The sequence below is a fragment of the Pituophis catenifer genome, unplaced genomic scaffold, assembly GCF_029215685.1.
Source record: "Pituophis catenifer annectens isolate HBS135680 unplaced genomic scaffold, rPitCat1.0.hap2 SCAF_14, whole genome shotgun sequence".
Classification (NCBI taxonomy): Eukaryota; Metazoa; Chordata; class Lepidosauria; order Squamata; family Colubridae; genus Pituophis; species Pituophis catenifer.
Window position 1 is genome coordinate 196,726 of NW_027256894.1, and position 23,241 is coordinate 219,966.

A 23,241-nucleotide genomic window follows, 5' to 3' on the forward strand; every position below is an offset into this window, starting at 1 on the left:
TCTAGGTCTTCATTAATTTCTGCTAACAAAGTAGGGTTGTCTCCATATGGCAAATTGTTAGTGATTTGGCTTCCAATTTTGATTCCAGCTGTCATTTCTTTCAGTCTAATTATCCTGCACACTTAGACATAGGACACCTCTCACCCCTTTTCTTGCTCTAAACCACTATATTTCTTCAACAGTCCTACAGCCTTGCAAACAGGCAAGCGCCAGCTTCGGTCTTCACACATCCCAAAGCCCCACTTTCCCTCTGAATCCTCCTCTTCAGAATCATCCTGAGATGGCCTTCCAAGTCTGCTGAGAAAGAAATATGCCATCAGGGAAGTGTGGCATTTGGAGAAAATAAATGTCCCAAAGACTTTGGTGCTTAAACTGGCAAATAGGGTTGCCTGAGACGTCTTTATGGGTCGGACACCAAGCTCTTTCCGATGGTTTTTGCTTTATGGCAACCTTTGTTTGATTATAATCCAACTCACTCAAAACACTGGAAGAAAATTCCTATTTTCTTTTTGATCGCACACACTAAGTGGTTGCTGAAATCTCACTAAGTATTTGGTCTTGTGGAAAGCAGATAACCTTCCTCCAAAAAATTGAAGATGATAGATTGTGATCAGTTTTTATAATAAATATAGTTTTATATAGACAGCTACACTGGGAAACCCCTGGGTGCCTGAAATGAGCTTCTCAAAGAATTTCACTCAATCAGCCAGTCATAAGTCTGGTCGGGGCTCAGCTGGCCCAGAAGCAATGTTTGGGCAGCAACCCCATGCCTCCTTGAGCTGCTCTGGCTGCTGGTGGGATTCAAGGGGCTGCTTATCTCCCATAAAGCCAGCCAGGCTGTTGCAGGACTGCCTCTCCCATCACTTCAGCCCTGTCCCCCAGAGCTGGTGGGAGGGCATACTGTGGGTCCCTTCCAGCATACAACTTGTTTATTATTTATTTATTTTATTTATTGGTTCGATTTATATGCCGCCCTTTTCCGGAGGCTTAGGGCGGCTTACAAGGTGTTACGCAATAGCCTTCATACTTTTGTATATACCTGCTTAGTAGGGCTTTCGCCCCCCCCCAGCGGTGTTCTTTTTTATACAAAGTCAGCTTATTGCCCCCACAAACCGGGTCCTCATTTTACCTACCTCGAAAGGATGGAAGGCTGAGTCAACCTTGAGCCTGGTGAGATTTGAACTTGCAGTAATTGCAGGCAGCTGGTGTTAACAGTGCTTTAGTCTGCTGCGCCACCAAGGCTCTTTTAAGCGCCACCAAGGCTCTTTTGTTGCCATGCTTTCTCTGTGCCTGTCCCACGTCTGTGTGGTCCTGACGCTGGCATCCTCCCGTAAGGCACCAAAGGCCTGGCTGTTCAACTGGTATTCAGGCCAAGGGCTTAGGGGAAACTTGCCGGCTAAATGTTGCTTTTCCAGGTTGGGACTACTGTTTTAACCTGGGATTTTGGGGGTTGGAGCATGAAATTGTTGGTTCTTCAATCTACCCAGAGTCGCTGCTGTGGGACTGGCAGCCATAGAAAGATGTTTGTGCAGTGGCGCATGGCTGCGGAGGCAAAAGAAGCTCCTCTAATGCACAGACATTGTCTGAACATGGCAATATTCTTTGGGGTTGGTGGTCTCGAGCACACCTCATTTGCTCCCCTGGCTGCCTGTTATTTCTAGGACAGAAGGACAAGGGAGAGGCTTCTGGATTCTCCTAGTCAGGTTTTGGATTTATTCATCATACATGTATTCAACCTTTTTCTGTTTTAAGTATTTTTGTTTAATAAAGAGGAAAACATTAGCCAAAAAAGCGATTGGCCGCTCTGACAGATATATTAAAGATTTGTTCTGTAATCATTATCTGATATTTTTATCATATTGTTTATTCATTTGCTAATTCTATTGTTCATTTGTATTTATCACTGCATACTACAGTATATACTTATTTGTTTAATGCTTACCTGGAAATGCCAAAAACACCCATCTCCTCCCACAATGCCAGCAAAATACCTGTTTACAGTGACACAGAAAAAGGCCCAATGCAGGAAGCCACTCACCTGATAAACCCTCATAAATATCAAGCCCAAGAAGCACCCCCTGAATGAAACAGTCACACCATACATAAGCTACGATGATTTGTTTACTTGTGGGGAATTCCATATCAGGCTTGTTGGACTGGGTTTTTTTCCTGTGTCAACAGTTAAACAGGTCTTTTGCTGGCATTGTGGGAGGAGGTGAGTGTTTTGGCATTTCCTGGTCAGTCCTCCATCTGCCTTGTAGTGGAAAAAGATGTACAGTAAGACTTGAGGACACTGCGCCTGCCACATTTCTGAGGCTTATTCTGGCACATCTTAACTGGGCAGAGTTAATTGAAGCAGCATATAAATACATGAATAAAGAGTAGCTTCCAATTCAAGCAGGAAGACAATCCATGTTTAAAATATTTCAGCATCCAGAAATAGGAAATGTGGCTGATTGACAAAATACAAATAATTTAGATTCTGATATACAAACCATAATAAAGAAATAAATCCAGAAATAGCATTATGTGTAAAGCAGGCTACAATTTTAGAAAAGAGAATTGTGCATTTTTATCTAATACTAGTATGTCCTGATAGAACGCTTATTCATATACAGTCAGGTCCAGAAATAGTGGGACATCAACACAATTCTAACATCTTTGGCTCCATACACCACCACAATGGAGTTGGAATGAAACAAACACAATGTGCGTTAACTACAGACTGTCAGCTTTAATTTGAGGGTATGTACATCCAACTCAGGTGAACGGTGTAGGACTTACAGCAGTTTGCATATGTGCCTTCCACTTGTTAAGGGACCAAAAGTAATGGGACAGAATAATAATCATAAATCAAACTTTCCCTTCTTAATACTTGGTTGCAAATCCTTTGCAGTCAATCACAGCCTGACGTCTGGAACGCATAGACATCACCAGACGCTGGGTTTCATCCCTGGTGATGCTCAGCCAGGCCTCTACTGCAACTGTCTTCAGTTCCTGCTTGTTCTTGGGGCATTTTCCCTTCAGTTTTGTCTTCAGCAAGTGAAATGCATGCTCAATGGGATTCAGGTCAGGTGATTGACTTGGCCATTGCATAACATTCCACTTCTGTCCCTTCAAAAACTCTTTGGTTGCTTTTGCAGTATGCTTTGGGTCATTGTCCATCTTCACTGTGAAGCGCCGTACAATGAGTTCTGCAGCATTTGGCTGAATGTGAGCAGATAATATTGCCCAAAACACTTCAGAATTCATCCTGCTGCTTTTGTCAGCAGTCACATCATCAATAAATACAAGAGAACCAGTTCCATTGGCAGCCATACATGCCCACGCCATGACACTACCACCACCATGCTTCACTGATGAGGTGGTATGCTTAGGATCATGAGCAATTCCTTTCCTTCTCCATACTCTTCTCTTCCCATCACTCTGGTACAAGTTGATCTTGGTCTCATCTGTCCATAGGATCTTGTTCCAGAACTGTGAAGGCTTTGTTAGATGTTGTTTGGCACACTCTAATCTGGCCTTCCTGTTTTTGAGGCTCACCAATGGTTTACAACTTGTGGTGAACCCTCTGTATTCACTCTGGTGAAATCTTCTCTTGATTGTTGACTTTGACACACTTACACCTACCTCCTGGAGAGTGTTCTTGATCTGGCCAACTGTTGTGAAGGGTGTTTTCTTCACCAGGGAAAGAATTCTTTGGTCATCCACCACACTTGTTTTCCATGGTCTCCCAGGTCTTTTGGTGTTGCTGAGCTCACCGGTGCATTCCTTCTTTTTGAGAATGTTTCAAACAGTTGTTTTGGCCACGCCTAATGTTCTTGCTATCTCTCTGATGGGTTTGTTTTGTTTCTTCAGCCTAATGATGGCTTGCTTCACTGATAGTGACAGCTCTTTGGATCTCATCTTGAGAGTTGACAGCAACAGATTCCAAAAGCAAATAGCACACTTGAAATGAACTCTGGGCCTTTTATCTGCACATTGTAATTGGGGTATTGAGGGAATATCACACACTTGGCCATGGAACAACTGAGAAGCCAATTGTCCCATTACTTTTGGTCCCTTAACAAGTGGGAGGCACATATACAAACTGCTGTAAGTCCTACACTGTTCACCTGAGTTGGATGTACATACCCTCAAATTAAAGCTGACAGTCTGCAGTTAACGCACATTGTATTTGTTTCATTCCAGCTCCATTGTGGTGGTGTATAGAGCCAAAGATATTAGAATTGTGTCAATGTCCCAATATTTCTGGACCTGACTGTACTTTCCAGGGTCAGGGACCATCATTAACAATCTTCTATTCTAGACTTCCGGTCGGCACCGCAGACTCCGTGGACGGTCTTTTAAGACCGCCAGCCCTGTGTCTTCGTAAAAACCGCTTTGACAGCGCAAACCGGCTGTCTGGCGGCTGAAAAACCTCCCCCTCGGGAAAAGAAGGAGAGGAGAGCCAGTGGGCGAGAGTAGAGCTCCCCGAAAGCCCTCTGGAATATTTCCAGAGGCTTGGAGGGTGAGAGCTCCCCAGCCAGCCCGCCAAGAAGCTCCGAAGCCAGGATGACTCTGCGAAAGCAGAGCGAGAAGCCGCAATCCGATCCTGCTTTCAAAAGTGAGTTTGACTGATTACAAGCGCAGGCAGAGCGGAAACAAGAGAACAAGCTTTAAAAGTACAGAGCTTAACTCCGAAGTTACTTTGTTTCAAACTGAATTTCATTGAGCTGGAGGCTGAAGATGGCGTCTTTGTTATGGTTTTGAAAGTGAAAGCCAGAAACGAAAGTGCTTATTGAGAACTTTGTGCTGGGAGAGTGGATTAGCTGCTTATCAACTGCTGGGAAGTGAGAGCTTGTGGAGAAAAAAAAATCATCCTGCTTGATAAATTAGAGACTATAAATTACAAACATTTTAAAGTTGTTTAAGAGACTTTGTGGCTTTGGAAAAAAAAAAGATCCCTTTAAAGGGGGAAAAATGGCTTCTAAACAAGTGAAACCAGGAGTTGTTAAAGGAGGGGGAGGTTCTCCAGTTGTGTCAGTGGTGACACAGAAAGCACAACTTCCGGCTGATTCACAGAGTCAGAGTCAGAATCAGGAGGCAGCACTTAAATGATTTTAAAGAATTTATGAAAGAAGCCATGAACAATCAAGCAACAGCAATGAAAGAAGCTATGAATAACTTAACATCACTTGTGGAAGGGAAATTAAAGAAAGTTGAGGAGGATATAAGCTCAATTAAGGAAGTGGTTGCAGAGAAACACGATGAAATAAGAGAAGATATTGTTTATGCTGTATCAGGATTGTCAAACCTTGTTATCCAGCTTGATGGGAAAGTTGGAAAGCAAAATGGGAGATGTTATTGTTCTCTCTTTTTTATTTCTTCCTCTATCTCTTTCCGCTTCTTTTGTTGTTTTAGTCTATGTTTATTTTTTTTTATTGCAAAAGTTTTACAATTACATTTTCACCCCATTTTCCCCCCCCATCCCACCCCCCCACTCCCCACCCTAACCCCCCTCAAACCCCCCCTAACCCTCCCCCCTGACTTCCATGAAGTATAATCCCATCAAAGTCCCCTTTTTACAAAACTTGAACCCCTCAAACCCCCTTAAAAAAAAAAAAATTCCCCCCCCCTCACAGTATTCATACATTTCTATTTTTATATAATACTTTCAATGAAAAGCTATTTGGTATTTCCTAACTTGATATTTGTTCTGCACAAAATCTATCCACTTTTTCCATTCCCATTCATAAGTCTCTTGTGAGCGATCTTTTAAAAATGCTGAAATCTTCGCCATCTCCGCAAAACTGGCCATCTTCAAAGTCCATTCTTCAATAGTGGGTAAAGCCTCATTTTTCCAATATTTACCTATCAATAACCTCGCTGCTGTGATCATGTACAATATCAATTTAATTTCATCCAGTGTAAAACCCTTTACTATACCCAATAAGAACAATTGTGGGGAAAATGGAATTTTTCTCTTCAAAACATTCTGCATAACCCACCATATTTTAATCCAAAAAGCCTTAACTTTCTTACAATTCCACCAAACATGATAATATGTAGCATCTAAACAATCACATCTCCAACATTTTGGCTGAACATTAGGATACATACAGGATAATTTCTTGGGATCTAAATGCCATCTGTAAAACATCTTATAAAAATTTTCCCTCAAATTCTGCGATTGTGTAAATTTAACATTCTGAACCCATATCTTTTCCCATGTTTCTAACATCACTGGTTCTTCAAAATTTTGTGCCCACTTAATCATACAATCTTTAACCAATTCAGTTTCTGAATCCCTTTCTAACAAAACATTATAAAGCCTTTTAATATGCATTGGACCTTTCTCTTTTATATGTCTGACCAATTCTTCCTCGTGCAACATAATACCAGTTTTTTGGTCCTCTTTCCATCTCAATTGTAGTTGATTATATTGTAACCAAGTTAAATTAATTACTTCATCCAACAGTGTCTGTAATGTCTTCAACTGCCATCTGCCCGCATCTGTAAAAAGAATCTCTTTATATAAAAACCCCCCGAGTGACATTATATTTGTATTCCACATAGTATGACCAAGATCCAGCCATAACGGTATTTTGTAATCCCATTTGAGTCGGTGCTTCTTCCAAACTCTCATCAAAGAGTCTCTAAGTATATGGCTTTTAAATACTTTATCCACTTTGTTATCATAAAATAAATAAGCATGCCATCCAAATTCAAGATCAAAACTTTCTATATTCAATATACCAGTCTTTTTCCTTCCAAACCAGTCACTTGCTTGAGTCAAAGCTGCTGCTTCATAATATAACTGTAGGTTTGGAAGTTTAAGACCTCCCCTTTCTGGAACATCTTGCATAATTTTCAATTTCACTCTCGTTTTTTTCTCATTCCAGACAAACTTATTCAGTCCTCTTTGCCACTCTTTCAGTTGTTTATCACTTTTAAGCACCGGAATCATTTGAAACAGAAATAGAAATCTTGGCAAAATATTCATCTTTACTGCTGCTATTCTTCCAAGTAAAGAAAGCTGCAGTTTTTTCCATGTCTCCATGTCTTTTTGCACCTCTCGCCACAAAACCTCATAATTATTTTGAATCAGTTTCATATTAGATTCTGCAACCTGAACTCCTAAATATTTAACCTTTGACACAATCTCAAAACCTGCCCTCCTTTCAAGTTCATATTTTCGTTCTTGTGTCATATTTTTGACTATCATCTTAGTTTTTTTCTGGTTCAGTCTGAATCCTGATACTGCACCATAATCTCTTATAATGTCTTTCATCAGGATTATTGATTCCACCGGTTGTGTTAGGGTAACAACCAGATCATCTGCAAATGCCCTTATTCTGTAATCTTCTTGCCTTATCACTATACCTTTCAAGCTAATCGAATCCCTTATTATATTCAACAAGACTTCTAATGTTAAAATAAAAAGCAATGGGGATAACGGACAACCTTGTCTTGTTCCTTTTTCAATTTTGAAATCTGTTGTCAAACTTCCATTAATAATAATCTGTGCCTTTTGCTCTTGATAAATTGCTGAAACCGCCAATATAAATTGATCCCCAAAGTCCATTTTTTTCAAAGTCTTTAATAGAAAATTCCAATCCACTCTATCAAAGGCTTTCTCCGCATCCAAAAAAGCCAGCACTGCAGGGATCTGTTTATTCTTCTGTATATTCCAGTAAATCTATCACTTGCCTTACATTGTCCTTCATATATCTACCCTCTATAAATCCCGCTTGATCTTCATGAATCACCTCTTGAATCACTGGCATCAACCTGTTGGCTAATACTTTTGCATAAATTTTGTAGTCATTATTCAGAAGAGATATTGGCCTATAATTTTCCGGTTTTTTAGGACCCGCTTGCTCTTTTGGTATCAAAGAAATATAAGCTGTTTTCCATGATGGGGGTATTTTACCCCCTTGTTGTATATTACAAAATAAGTCTCTAAGTTGTTCCACCATTTCTGCTTGCAAAGTTTTATAATACACTGCAGTCAAACCATCTGTTCCCGGAGCTTTGGCAGTTTTCAGTTGTTTTATTGCTGCAATTATCTCCTCAGCTGTTATAGGGTGATTCAGTCTTTCCTTTTGTAAGTTAGTAACTTTTGTAACTCTTTTATTTTCTAGATATTTTTCTATAAGTCCATTCTGTATGTCATCTTTAGCATATAGTTTAGTATAGTAATCTACAAAAACTTCTTTAATTAATTTTTGTTGATAAATTTCTGTCCCTCCAATGTCAATACAGTCGATGGTCCGCATACTCTGCTTCTTCCTTAGGGTGTAAGCCAGCCATCTGCCCGGTTTATTGGCATTACAAAATGTGTTATGCTTTGCATATTGTAAATTTGTTGCAACCTGGTCCGCCATAAGCATTTGGAATTGGTCTTTCAAGAGTTTTATAGCACTATGTGTTCTTTCATCTGTTGGATTTTTAATAAGTAACTGTTCTTTTTTCTTTATTTCTGCTTCAATTTCAATTCTTTTCTTTTGTCTATTCAATTTGTGCTTAGAGTTCATGTAAATGAGTACCCCTCTCATATATGCTTTACTCGCATCCCATACAATTTCAATAGGGGTACCCTTGTTCAAATTAATTTCAAAAAATTCTTTCATCTGCTTCTTAAGTTCTATTATATTTTTTTCATATCTAAACAGATTTTCATTTAGTCTCCATGATCTTCTCTCAATTTTTGCAGTCTCAATTTCTATCCATACTGGACTATGATCAGATAAAGTTCTTGGAAAAAATTTTGTTCTTTTTGTTTTGACAAGTAAATCATTTGATACTAAAATAAAATCAATCCTTGAAAAAGATCTATGTCTGTCAGAAAAGAAAGTATAATCCAAGTCTTTTAAGTTATGTATTCTCCAGACATCCTTTAGTTCCAAATCTTCTTTCATTTCAAAAAAAGTTTGTGGTAGTCTAATCTTTGACTTCGCCAGACTTCTTTTATCTAGCTTGGAATCAATTACTCCATTCCAGTCTCCCATAATCAAAATTGATCTATAGTCCCATTGCAACATTTTAGTATGCAAAGTTTTATAAAAGTGATCCTGCTGTTGGTTGGGAGCATAAAGCCCAATCACAAGAATTTGACCATATGGAGTACACAGTTCAATTGCTACAAATCTACCACCTTCATCCGCTTCTATAATTTTAGCTGAAAATCTTTTGTTTATATAAATAACCACGCCATTCTTTTTTTCCAAATTTGATGCTATGAAATGTATTCCTAACTTTAAGTTTATCAAATATTTTTGATCTTGCGTTCTAATATGAGTTTCTTGTAAACAAATTATATCATTATTAAATTGTTGTAAATATGTAAATATTTTCTTTCTTTTCTGTGGCGAATTCAGTCCATTCACATTCCAAGACAAAAACTTAACCATCATGTATACCTTTTTGAAGCGACGAGCAGAATTGCCGGATGTCTTCCGAGGCCACCGACGTTGCTCTCCCCATGGCTTCCCTTTGATCTGTAGTACTCTTAGCTCCTTTTTTATATTGTTGTGCCGTAGCTCTTTCTTGCAATTGTTTTTCTTTAAGTTGTTTTGAAACTGCACGAGTTATTCGCTGGTCTTTAGCTTCAGCCATACGCTCTAGGTCCAGTGCCACATCTCTTGTAGTCAGAATTGGAGAAGATTCTAACAGGGGCTCATCCAGAAAACCTCCTTCAGCACCCTGCGCTTCCGTTGGATCTAGTTCAATCTGCTTAAGCTGCGCTTCCAATTCTTGCTGGGGTTGCTTCTCCTTCTCACTCTCCTTTATCTCCAGTACAGTAGATGAGCGTGGAGATGGTGACCTCTCTTTAAAAACATTGTAGTAAAAATATTCCGCTTTTTCAACAGTATTCAGTCGGTGTTTTTCCCCCTGGTACTTCAAAATTATACCCGTTGGGGCATCCCACCGAAATGGAATCTGTAATTTGTTTAATTCCTTTACTAGAAAACCAAAATCTTTTCTATCTTTCAGCATCTTTGGCGGTAACTCTTTATAAATTCCCACTTGAGTTCCCTCAACTTGCACAGAGGAAAGAAAAGATTTTTGCAGAATATCATTTCTCATTCTTCTGTCTGTGAAATAAATCACCACATCTCTTGGTAATTGTCTTTGTCTGGCCACCCACGAGTTCACTCTGTAAATTTTATCTATTTTGCATAAAATCTCATCAGGATCAATTTTTAACAACACAGCCAAGGCATCAGCACAAACCTGTCTCAGATCTTGCCGGTCACTCTCCTTGATACCTCTAATTCTTATAGCAAATTCCATGGACCGGAATTTCATCATCGTGATTTCATCTTCAACTCTCTGCACTTTATTATCCACATCAGAAATTTTAAAATCAGTATCTTTTATTTTAACATTCACTTCTGATTTAAATTCTTCCAATTTAGAGTCCACTTTAATAATAACTTCTGACAGGCCAGAGACTGCATTTGATAATTTATCAGTCACCTTGTCATAATTCTCTTTCACCAAATTTTTCATTTCAGTAATTTCCTGCTTAATTTCCTGTTGGGATTTTTGAAATTTATCATCCAAAGCCTGCGTGATAAATTTTTTTAAACTTTCAAAATCAAACTGCTCTTCAGGCTTATGTGTGGGAGATCCCCCCCCTGCTGCCTTGCTTTCCTGTTTTTTAGAGGCCATTTTACCTCGTGAGTTAGATTTTCTAAAAAAAGAAATCCTTTTTCTTCTTCCAGCACCACAAAGTCCTCTTAGAAAATCCCCCAGTTTTAATCAGGTTAGAAGTAAGTAAAATTAAACTTGTGTGAAGTCAGCTTGTTTTAGAAAGGGATTTTTTTTTTCTCACCCCTCTTCTCCTGTACTCGCAACAAACAGCGCTACAATGTAACTTGTTAGAATAGCTTCAAAGAGTCACTTTCCCTTTCAGCTTGTTAACTTGTTAGCGCTGGAGCGGCGCCATCTTTTCAAGCCACTCCCACTCACTTCAGTTTTTAGACAGATCAAAAAGTCACAAAGAAAGGGAAATACTTGCAATTCCTTGGTTTCAGGGTTCGGGTTTTTTTTTTCTCCGTTAATTAGTAAGGTTAAATTCAATCGGCTGTGTTTGCTGCTGCCGGCTTGCTCTGCAATAAACAGAGTCGTCCCACGCCGCCCGGAGTCTTTGCAAGTTGAAAGGGAGCCACGCCTGTTTCCTCCCCAGTAGCAAATTCCTGGGGGCTCACAGGGGCTCAACCTGCGCCTTGCCAACTCTCTCCTTCAAATCCTACAGATTCTGGAGTTTTCAAGCCACTTCTCACGATCGAAGCGGCTCTACAAACGGCGGGGCTGGCGGACCTTAAAAAGGCACCGTCTTCACCGGAGCCAGCAAAACCCGGAAGCCTAGTCTATGTTTATTATTCATGTGTATTAACATACCCCTCATATAAGCCTTGCTAGCATCCCAGACCATTTCCATGGAAGTACCCTTATTCATATTAATTACAAAAAAAAATCTTTCATTTGTTTTTTAAGCTCTTTCATATTTTCTTCATATCTAAATAAATTTTGGCTTCTTCGGAGCCAAAGACACTCCCCCTGGTGGATTTTGTGTCAGGCCAATCAGAACAGACAGCAGTGCACACGTCACATGACCAGAATAGAGAAAGTGGATGATGAATTGGTAATGTTACAATACAGGTCCATGGAGTTTGCTTTGAGATTGAGAGGCCTGAAAGAAAATAGTAAAGAAAATTTAAAAGATATTTGTGCTGATGCTATTGCAGAGATAATTAAATTGTACTAAACCTGAAAATTTTAGGCCAATTTCACTTTTGAACACGGATTATAAAATTTTTGTCCTGCTGTCTAATTGTAATTAGACAGCAGGATTATAGATTAAGAGCGTTTGCAGATGACCTGGTTGTTACTTTATCTCAACCTACAGAAGCGGCTCCGTATATGTTGGACATAGTAGCTCAATATGGCAAGGTATCTGGATTTAAAATAAATCTACATAAGACAAAGATGATAACTAAAAATATGTCCATAACTCAAAGAGAAGACTTAGGGAGAATAACAGGGTTTGAAATAGTTAAAAAGGTTAAGTATCTAGGAGTATATATTGCAGCCTCAAACACGAAATTGTTTAAAAATAATTATGAAATTCTTTGGCAAAAAGTACAAAAAGAAATGGAAAATTGGAAAAAGTTACAACTATCATTACTGGGAAGGATAGCAGCAATAAAAATGAATGTGCTACCTAGGTTTTTATTTTTGTTTCAAATGATACCAGTGCTTAAGAAAGATGGAAATTTGATGGAATGGCAGAAAGGGGTTAATACTTTCATTTGGGCTGGGAAGAAACCAAGAGTGAAACTGAAAATTATACAGGATATACGTGAGAGAGGAGGTCTTAAAATGCCTAACTTAAGACTGTATTATGAAGCAGCAGCTTTATCACAAATTAGTGATTGGTTTAACTTAACTGAAGAAAGAATGTTAAACATAGAAGGTTATGATTTGTTATATGGATGGCATGCTTATTTGTTATATGAAAAAAAAGTGGATAAAGTGTTTAAGGGTCATATACTTAGAAATGCATTGTTGAGGGTTTGGAAAAAGTACCAATATAAGCTAAATTTGCCCATATGGGCAAATCCCAGACATGAAATAGAAAATATAAGTATAGAGCAAAAAACAGAGGTGATTACTTATAAAGAGCTTCTTTTTTTGGAAAGGGGTAAGTTGCAACTGAAATCTTTAGATGAATTAAAAGAAGAAGGGATAATTTATACTTGGTTTCAGTATGGTCAGCTTCAAGCTAGATGGAGGGAAGATCAAAAATTTGGTGTTATGCAAAATGAGGAAAATCTGGTGAAACAGATTAGAGATCAAAGTCAGATGCATATTAAAAGGTTGTATAATGCATTATTGGAAATAGATTCAGAAACGGAATTGGTTAAGGATTGTATGATAAAATGGGCACAAAACTTTCAGGAACCAGTGATGATGGAAACGTGGGAAAAGATCTGGGTCAGAAATGTTAAATTTATGCAAGCACAAAATTTGAGAGATAATTTTTATAAAATGTTTTATAGATGGCACTTAGATCCTAAAAAATTATCATGTATGAATTCGAATTGGCAAGCTAAATGTTGGAGATGTGAATGTAATGACGCAACCTATTATCATATATGGTGGACCTGTAAGAAAATCAGGGTGGATAAAAATCAATGATTTTTTTTAAAAGATCAAAAAAATCAGATTTTTCTGATTTAAATCGGATTTTTTTATTTTTATTGAATTTATTTTAATAAAAAACTTTTGGGGTAAAAATCTATTGTAAGATAGTTTTCTATTTAAGATACATAAATAATTTAGTTTATTCAGCATGAAATGGAGCTTAGTTATGTAGCATGAGGCTGTATATTCTGCAACACTGGGACTATGGGTGAGTCAACAGTGGGTCAAAGGAGTAGCAGAGATGACATGGGGGGAAGAAAATTCTTGGTTTTTTTTTGTAAAACTTTTCAATAATAAAAAAAAAATCTTCTATTCTTGAAAGAGTCATGTTCTTTAAAAAAAAAAAAACTGACTACCAGCATTGCAATTCTTCCTTTGTAGAAGAGTACAAATAAAACAGTTGTTTTGAAACCAGTCAAGCAAAGGTTAGGTTTACACAACAAACTAATCTTCAACTTTATCCATGTTAGGAAACTAGAATTCCTATGTCACACAAAGTACTGTGCCCAAATAACCAGACAATGTTTTTAACATGGCATGTTGCTTAATATGAAGACCTCCCAAACCAGAAACTGTTGACCCTCACCTTAGTCAACCTGCCAGGAGAAACAGCCTGCGATCAGTGTCTGCAGCCAGCATGCTGCCAAGGCTTTGCATCCCAGAAGGCTGATCTTAGCTGACCTGGATCATGGCTAGTCAGGAAGGTAGTTAGAAAGGAACCGTGAAAACTAGGGGAGGTACATCCCAAGCTGAGTTCCCTCTGCTGTGAAGCAGGTGCCCCCCTCCTGTATTTCTCCTCAAGACTCTCCACATGGGCAGCCACAGTCCCGGCTGTTTTCATATTAGCATCTTTTACTTCTGAAGAGCTTGGAAATTGGGCTCCAAAAAACTTTCTCTGTGAGCTTTTTGATGTTCACAAGCAACTAGGTAGTCTCTGAACAAAGCTCCAGCCCAGTAGGAAACCATCCCTTGGCCTAGAAGCAGAACTGAGTTATTTGATATTGGAAATCACAGCACCTGGCAAGGTAAAAGCTTCATACCACAAACAAACATTCATAGTAGGTTGGGTCCTAGGCCTTGCTATGAATACCACACAGGAAGTGGCCTGCTGCTCTCTGCACTGGAAACATCCATTAACACAGCAACGCTGGTTGTTAAAAGGATAGACACTGATCTCTGCCCTAACCCAGCAGGCTGATGGCCATTCTCTTCCCCTCACCAATACCAGGTAAGATATCTACCTACACAGCCAGACAGACCAATATTACAGCAGGCCAGAGTTTGGCACCTGGTAGCCTGTGCCCAAGCCACTCAGCCTGGCTTCTCATGGCTTAATTCACACATACCAAAATAATGGCTGGGTTCCCACAACATTCTGAGCCATAAACTCTCCTATTGTGGGATGAAAGGCTTTTGCATTCTGGCTGTATCAGGGAAGGCGAACCTGCCCATATCTGCAAATAAAGGAAGAGTGTGAGCAATTTGAGAAAAAAACATCTGGCAGGAAACTGAATTCTGAAACTTGGGCATTAAACTGAAAATGTGTTTGGTTTCACGTTTAGTAGAAAACAGCCTGATTTGAAAGGTGTCCTTGGAACCTCTCAGACATCTTTGTTCAAAAGTTTGGAGATCTTCCACCAAATAGCAAGCAGCATTCAGAAATAGCTGCTCTTCTGTTTTTCTCCGGGCCACAAGTAAAGCCTATGCTGAATACACAATTGCAGAAAATTTGGCTAATGGTGTGTTTTCCTTAACATTAAACAATAGGAACATAGTTCTGCTTTGAAAATATGTTTGTATAAAAGTGTATGATCAAGAAAGCCCCAGCACCACAGCCAGCCAAATGACATGAGTTTTCTCAAGTTTTTTAAAGAAACCATCTTAAGTTACTCTATTTCTCCACTGAGTGATTCAACTGTTTTCAACATTCCTTTTAGTTCACACAGCACCCTTACAAGGTTGGAATAGCATGTGGCTGGAGAGATCTTAATTTTGCTCTATTAATAAAATATTGTAATCTAAATGGATTATTGTGTCTGCACTGAGCAAATTTTAGTCCTTCCTCATATAAACAGACATTCAATACGGAATCAAGAAAGGAGACATATGGAGTTATTCCTTTCCTTTATTTATCCCAAACTTTTAATAAATTGCTAAATAATTTCAATATATTAAATATTTTCAAGGGAAAAAAGTGTACATCCACCCAAATATATCTACAGCCTTTCTGGTAGGTCTTCCATTAAGATGATGGAACCACTCTGAAATATAATTCACGCTGAAATCCACTCAGGCAGGTAGCACGGCAGTAGAATTTGAAACTTGGCGGGGGGGGGGGGCACCTTGCTCTTTTGAATCTTGGAAATTCTTGAATTTAATATTTGCCCCTTTGCTGGATTATATACGACTCCTTATTAGTCCATGCCAGCCATTAAATACCTTATTGGGTTTGGAATTGGAACCACTTGAAATAGAAAATGTGATTGCTGCAATTCTTCCTTGCCAAATATATTTTATTATTCCCTCTAACATATGTACCGTTGTTTCCAGATTGGTGAATAATTGTTGAATAATTCCTCTTTTTTCGGTCAGAAAGATGTCCGCCTGCTCCTTCGCAACCGACTGACGGTCCCATCCACGCGCCGGGCAGAGGCGGCAAGCCTCCCCGCCCACCCCCGGGCTTTAGGCGCTTCCATTCCCTTACGCCAATATGCGAGCTTGACATCCGGACTCGAAAGCCGGAGCGACACCCCAGAGCTTTCGGGTTGTCTCCCAGGCCCCGCTTAAGGCCCTCCTCGGAAAAAAGTGCGCAGGTGCAGCTCCCACGGAAGGTCGCGAGGGTCCGCCCCCACGGCCCCCGGAACCGGAAGGAGGCCAGAGCAGCCGGAAGCGGAAGCCTGTCCCCCGTTAGTCCTGTGTTTACGCGCGGCGGTCGAGCTGCTGTCCTTTCTCGCAGCCCCCACCCCCCATCACCATGTCGGGCTCCAGCAGCGCCCTCATGAAGCAGCCCCCGATCCAGTCCACGGCGGGGGCCGTTCCCGTCCGCAACGAGAAGGGTGAGGAGGGGGCGGAAGGGGGGCTCCTCGGCGGGGAGAGGCGGAGGGAAAGGAAGAGGGGGTGCTGGACTCAGCTGGAAAGCCTGAACCCCGCCCGCCTCTTCCAGGGGAGATTTCCATGGAGAAGGTGAAGGTGAAGCGGTACGTCTCGGGGAAGCGCCCCGACTATGCGCCCATGGAGTCCTCCGACGAGGAAGACGAGGAGTTCCAGTTCATTAAGAAGGCCAAGGAGCAGGAGCTGGAGCCCGAGGAGCAGGAGGAGGAGCTGGCTAGCGACCCCCGGCTGCGGCGCCTGCAGAACCGCGTCAGTGAGGATGTGGAAGAGAGGTGAGTGGCAGCCAGGCTACCTGGGCCAAGCCTGGATTCTTTTTTGCGACCCAGCAGAGGCAGAGAGAGGAAAACGGCCTTTGTTTTCCAGGCTGGCAAGGCACCGCAAGATTGTGGAGCCAGAAGTGGTGGGGGAGAGCGATTCTGAAGTGGAGGGCGAAGCTTGGCATGTGGAGCGTGAGGACACCAGTGAGGAAGAAGAGGAAGAGGTAGACGATGAGGTATGTACAGGCGGAAGAGCCAAGTGTGGCGTTTGGCATTGGACTGCACCTTTGAGCAAATATTGGAGGTTTGCAGGAGCGGCAGCAATGAGCCCAGCTGAATTTAGAAATGTGGGGGAATATTTTTGCAGTAGCCCAGTGTTCTGATTGGTAGCATCTAGAATCTTGGCCATTTTTCCACAAGAAATGGCCAAGATTCTTTTGCTAGAGATTCCAGGAGCTGGAGCTGGACCATTTAACATGTAAAGAGCCTACACTTGTGTAATTTTAATATAGCCATAAATTGATACCTGACCGGTTGGAATGGGGTAAGGGATACATGGACACATGGTAACCTTTTCCCTTTATCTCTCCTTAACAGGAAATTGAACGTCGACGTAATATGATGCGCCAACGTGCTCAGGAACGCAAGAATGAGGAGATGGAAGTGATGGAACTGGAAGATGAAGGCCGTTCTGGGGAGGAGTCTGAAACTGAGTCTGAATATGAGGAGTATACAGATAGTGAAGATGAAACTGAACCACGTCTTAAACCTGTCTTCATTCGCAAGCAAGTTCCATTAGTTAAGAAAAGGAAGGGGAGGAGGTGACAGTAGGCATTGATCTCTTGAGGCTGAGTGGTATTTCACAGCTTTTCTTTTAATATGTTGGTGGCATATAATTACAGCTCCAAGGCATTTTTCTTGCAGCGATGGGTGTGAATTCTAATAAAGTTTTCTTCTAGAAAATATTTAATTTGGATGATATTCAACTCGGCACAAATATCTGTTGCAGAAAGGACCGAATCACAGTCCAGGAGCGAGAAGCAGAGGCACTGAAGCAGAAGGAACTGGAGCAAGAGGCCAAACGTATGGCTGAAGAAAGGCGCAAGTACACGCTGAAGGTATTGGGAAAGGAAGGAGCAGGTGATTGAGACACAAAAAATGTGGTCCTTCAGGAGGCTTACTCTCCCCTAAATTGCTGCAGATTGTAGAAGAAGAAGCCAAGAAGGAATTGGAGGAGAACAGGCGTTCTTTGGCAGCCCTTGATGCTTTGGATACCGATGATGAGAATGATGAAGAAGAATATGAAGCTTGGAAAGTGCGAGAATTGAAGCGAATCAAACGAGATCGTGAGGAACGTGAGGCGTAAGTATAATCAGATAGAGCTTTGATTGGGTAAAAAGTTAAAACCTTCTCTCCTCACAAGGGGAGAATGATCATTAATGCCAAGTTATTTATTGTGCCTGATTTTTTTTTATCCAGACCCCTTCCCAGTGTGGGATTCCAATGCTACAGCTTTCTGATGGAGGGCTATTCAGCCTTTGTAAGCAGCTCTAGCACCTCCCAAAGTAGCTTGTTCCATTGCCAAACAGATGATCAGTGGATGGGTACGGCAGTGGCCTCATAATTGGATGTCCAATTCAGCTATCCAGGCATTTGTCTGATGTTGCTTCATGCAGAGAATTCACATTGTGGGCAATCTTGCACAATATGTTTAACAGTTTGCATATTAGCACAGTAGTTGCAAAAGGGGGAATCTTTCCATTAACCCCTTTGATACAGGACAGAGGCATGTCAGAAAGCATGAGATCACATGAATGCATGACTTAGTGTCAGCTTTCCCTGACAATTCTGGTTGCTGTCTTTAGGGAGGAATATGTGACCTCATATGACCTTGCTTAACTTCTGAGTTCTTGCCAGTTTCCCCATTGTCTGTGCTTTTGGAAACTGGGAAGGAACATTGAAATCATTATCATGTGACCAGAAGAATGCTGCGATGGGCAGCATTCCACATAAATTTGAACAATCACTGAACTACTGGTTGTAAACAGAAGACCACCTGTATTTCTAAGAAGTTTCCAACCCATTTGTGCTCCTTTTGTTTTAAGGATTTCTGTCCCAGGGATACTGTCGCCTAATACTTCTTCAAACTTGTTGAAATTGGCTTTTTTTGAAATCTAATATGCATGTATGTAATATGCTCCAGTCTCTCTCTGTTGTATCTTAGACTCAAAATTTTGTGGTCACTTCCTCCTAATCTACTTATTCCTTTTACTTCTTTGAGCAGCCAATCTCTTTGACTCTTCTCTAGTTTCTAAAAAATTAAATAGTGACAGTTACGAGGAATCTTTGGGCAGTCTGGTTGAAATGGCTTTCCAGTAGATATCTGAGTAGCCGAAGTCTCTCACTGTTATTAAGGCACTTCTCTGAAAGTTCTGTAACATGGCCCAGAAAGGAACAATCCAGATTTTATGGCTGGCTTGAAAAAGGAATCACACCTCCACAATAATAATATCCTTTTCTTCTGTTGCCCAGATGCTTTTGACTGGGCCCTCTATGCTCATTTCCTTAGTCTCTGCTTGTTCCCTTCCTTTACATATGATGCCTCTCCTTTCCCCCTCCCCCTTTTGAGTCAGTTATACCCTTCAGCCTCACTCCCAACCCCCTTCCCAGAGTGGGTATCCTCAGAGCATCCCAGATCAATGGCTCTCCTATCTTTTGTTGAAAACTGTTAGTTCCAAGGTGGGAGGCCAACTATTCCACTGCTTCTCACAGTCAGGAAATTCTGCCTTATGTAAACTAGGCTGGATTTCACCTTGTAAAACTTCCATTCTTGTCCTACCCTATTCTATTCCCAGTGCTGAGCCTTCCATTATGGAAGAGTGCTTGTTTTATCTCTCATTAGCCTTCTCTTCTTTAGGCTAAAAATACAGTTCTTGCCAGCACTCTTGTCAGGATTTTGCATCCAAGCCGCTCACCATCTTTGTTGCTCAGCATCCCTTTTGTATTGTGGCAAGCAGAGTTGGACCTGGTGTTCTACTCCAAGTGTGTCTTGTCAGCACTCATTCATTCTTGGTGCTTTTTGTTTTACCTGCTACTTAAGCTGCTAGTGTCTTGGCATGGAGCTTTTTTCTTCTGATACACCCAATTTACAGGTAGTAAACTTGAAAACATTTACTTCTTGTAACCAAACTTACAATAAATATGTTATCATTTGCATATTTTAAAATTTCCCCCATCCATTTTCACCTTTTTAGTAAGTAGAGGAGGTACATAGATTAATCACGTCCTCTTGCTTTCACTTTTTTGGCACAACTGCTTTTGCTCATCTTTCTAATCCCCTTTGATATTTTATGAATTAAGTTTCAGATCCCTAGTCCTCATTGTGTCATACACAGATTCATTCCTTAGGCATCTTACAAATCTATGGAACATGTTCATTTCATTACATACTTATTTGACTCAACAAATGAGAATGTAGTTTCTCCAGTTCATATGTTTGTCAGGAATTCACTGAAGATCAGGCATCCAGCCTGTGCCCCCAGCCAAAAGCCACACTGAACTTCTAAAATTTTGCTCCTCTTATAACCTTTTAGTCAGAATTCTTCAGGTATGCTTAAAAAACTAATCTCTTTGTAGGTTGTGCGTCACAATAACACCATCTTTGTCACGGATGTGGCCATCCCATACTCTTTAAACAGTCCACATTTATGACTAAACTCTACATCATATCCATTTAACAAAATTCATCCTTTATGATTTTCTTTATAGGTTTCCATAGATAAACTTTGATGGAGCTGAAGAGCTGCCTACCATCTACCATCTTTTGGGATAGATTTTCCAGGTGGTAGTGAAATCATGTTTTGCAAGGTGGTGAACAAAAAGATTCCATGGTCGATGGAATCAAAACAGGAGGGTAGAAAGATAGTTTGTGCACGATGTGCTAGATGACTACATAAAAACATGCAACTGTATAGATTAAGTTAGCAGCATAATTAATAATTACACTCTCAAATGTGTAACACCAAAGAGGATGGTACAGAATTTGCTCACCTTTCTAGACAGTTCAGGCTTCTGATTTTTCTTCTGCTTTGTGCTATTGTAGCTTAATAGGGGATTCATAAGTCAGTTTGCCAAACTGCAAAAGAGCCTGCAAGATTTATTCAGTTTCTCTAAAAGGACAGCAGAGCTGCTCATGTGCAGGAAACCTTATTTCTGGCAACAAGGATGGCAAAACATTGAATTCAGCAAGTATAAAGGCTCTGTGGGGAGTCAACCTAGATAACTGGCTTGGGAGAGAGATCTCCCAATCAAACTACTTCATTCAAGATGACTTGAAAATAGTCTGTACCAAATGCCAAGCATGCCAGAGATCATAGGGCAGCCACTCCTAAGCATCTTGGCCTGGAAGTGAGTATTAAAAAGGAGCAGATGGTTCCAATCCTAGAGAATAGCATCATGACATAGTTATTGATTGTTCCCTTTTAAAGTTGCAGTTTCTGCTTTCTCAGAATAACCCGATTCTTCCCATCCAATGTGATGAACTAGGAATAGCAAGGGAGAAATCACAATGATAAGTTGAAGCACTATGAAGCAGTATATAAGTCTAAGTGCTATTGCTATAAGTTGCATTTTATCTAGCACCTTATCCACCTTATCCTCTTCAGGCTGCAACAGTGAAAGGCCTTCATATGCATAAGACTAAATCAGCAGTTGGTCAAGGGCCATAATAGTGATGACTCTATGGCCATTGTCAGTTCTGGGTTCTAGAGAAACTATCAAGGGGAGTATTGTAAATCCCATAATGATATGATCTGACTCTTGGGGTGTTAAAAGAAAAATTTTCACAAAAAAAACTTAATGTGCTGTCAGGAACACAAAACTAGGCTGTTGTAATACTGGACAAGCCCGATGGCCGCTTGGCAACCTTCCGTGCCCAAAGGCATCTGCAAGCTGCTAAAATTCAATTTCATTGTACAGATGTTGTGCATTGACAAAAGGTTTGATTTCGTAAAAGTCATTTATTGAACATCAGGAGGGACAGTGTGGCTAAAACGTTTTTATTCTATATAGGATGGAGAAGGAGAAAGCAGAGATTGAACGGGTACGGAATTTGACTGAGGAAGAACGCCGGGCTGAGCTCCGAGCCAACGGCAAGGTCATCACCAATAAGGCCGTGAAGGGCAAATACAAATTCCTGCAGAAATATTATCACCGGGGTGCCTTCTTCATGGTAAGCATTTTGCCCCAAAACTGAAAGAGGATCAAATATATGTTCAACAGCTAGACCTGCCCTTTGTCATCCTCTGTATAATGGCTTTGTCCCCTTCAATTTTATCTTCCCTGCAAACTAGAGTGTTGGGGTCTTTTTCTTATCCCCAATAATTCTCAGACTTCCCTGTGCTCAGGTGTGCTCTTGCTTCTTCAGGATGAAGATGAGGATGTGTACAAGAGGGATTTCAGTGCACCAACTCTAGAGGATCACTTCAACAAGACAATCTTACCTAAAGTCATGCAGGTAAATGGGAGAGGAGCCCAGTTGTGGATTGGAACCAGGATAAGCTTTGTGACTCCCACCAGCATTCTCTGGACAGCATTAGGGCCAGGTGAGCAATTCCAGAGACCTCATCTCAATCCTTCCCCCACTTTCTTCTCTTTGCTATCCAGGTGAAGAACTTTGGGCGTTCTGGACGGACTAAATACACCCATCTAGTGGACCAGGACACAACTTCCTTCGACTCTGCTTGGGGGCAGGAGAGTGCCCAGAATACAAAGTTCTTCAAGCAGAAGGCAGCTGGTGTGCGGGATGTCTTTGAGAGACCTTCTGCTAAGAAGCGGAAAGTGACTTGAGTGGGGAAGGATCATCCAGATCCCTCTTTTAGCTCTGGCTCAACTACTTTGTTACTTGTGACCACAAAATATTTTCATTGGCTTGAATTGACTAAGCTGGTGCCGTTTCAACTTAACAGACTCTCCTTTAGATCTTTTGCAGTCCCATTTCTAATTTTGACTGACTGTAAAGACAACTGCTCTTTATAGGAACACTGTTTAAATAGCGTGGGGGGGGGGGGACAAACTATTAAATTACCCATTCATCTGAATTTAAGAGTGAAAAGTGACCTTATCCTGGTTGTTTGGTGATCTGATCCTGTCATACAAAAACACTTTCTGTATTGCTGCATACATGTTAAAGATAGATGTGCCATAGAAAAAGGCTGGAAAGCAGCTTTCATGAAACATCCTAAGCTATTATTTGTTTCTATAATTTACTAAATGAACCATATGAACATCATGCAAACATTGTTTTAGTGCTTGTGTGAAGCAAGTTTGTCTTTAACAGGGAAAAAGCCCCTTCCTTGTTCTGCTCTTATTGATAGAACAGTGGCAGCATTAGAGGATTGTTTGCAAATAAAATAGCATTAGAGCTAATACAATGTAACTTATACAAATTCACTTTCCAGATAAACATTAGATTGTTCCATTTTTATTTTGGAATCTGTTGGTCTCACATTGCCAGGGTTGATTTTATAGCTGCAGTTTGGGAAACGGAAAGCTCATGATCTCTCTGAGGTGGTCTGACCCCACTGAATTTGGTAAATCACCACTAAAAAGGGTATAAGTAATGATAAAGTTGGGAATAAAGTTTATTTTTCCTATCTCCAGATGTTCCTCTTTACCT

The 23,241-nt window shown here is 40.5% G+C and overlaps 1 protein-coding gene across 1 annotated transcript; it reads left to right on the forward strand.

The window, feature by feature from the left end:
- Nucleotides 1–16,071: 16,071 nt before the first annotated feature.
- Nucleotides 16,072–23,220, forward strand: MFAP1 (microfibril associated protein 1). The gene is made up of 9 exons (XM_070953939.1): nucleotides 16,072–16,253; nucleotides 16,361–16,580; nucleotides 16,672–16,801; nucleotides 17,163–17,354; nucleotides 17,579–17,683; nucleotides 17,767–17,927; nucleotides 21,636–21,795; nucleotides 21,991–22,080; nucleotides 22,230–23,220. The coding sequence occupies exons 1-9, from the start codon at nucleotides 16,172–16,174 to the stop codon at nucleotides 22,410–22,412; spliced, it is 1,323 nt and encodes a 440-aa protein (XP_070810040.1). The 5' UTR covers nucleotides 16,072–16,171; the 3' UTR covers nucleotides 22,413–23,220.
- Nucleotides 23,221–23,241: the final 21 nt, after the last annotated feature.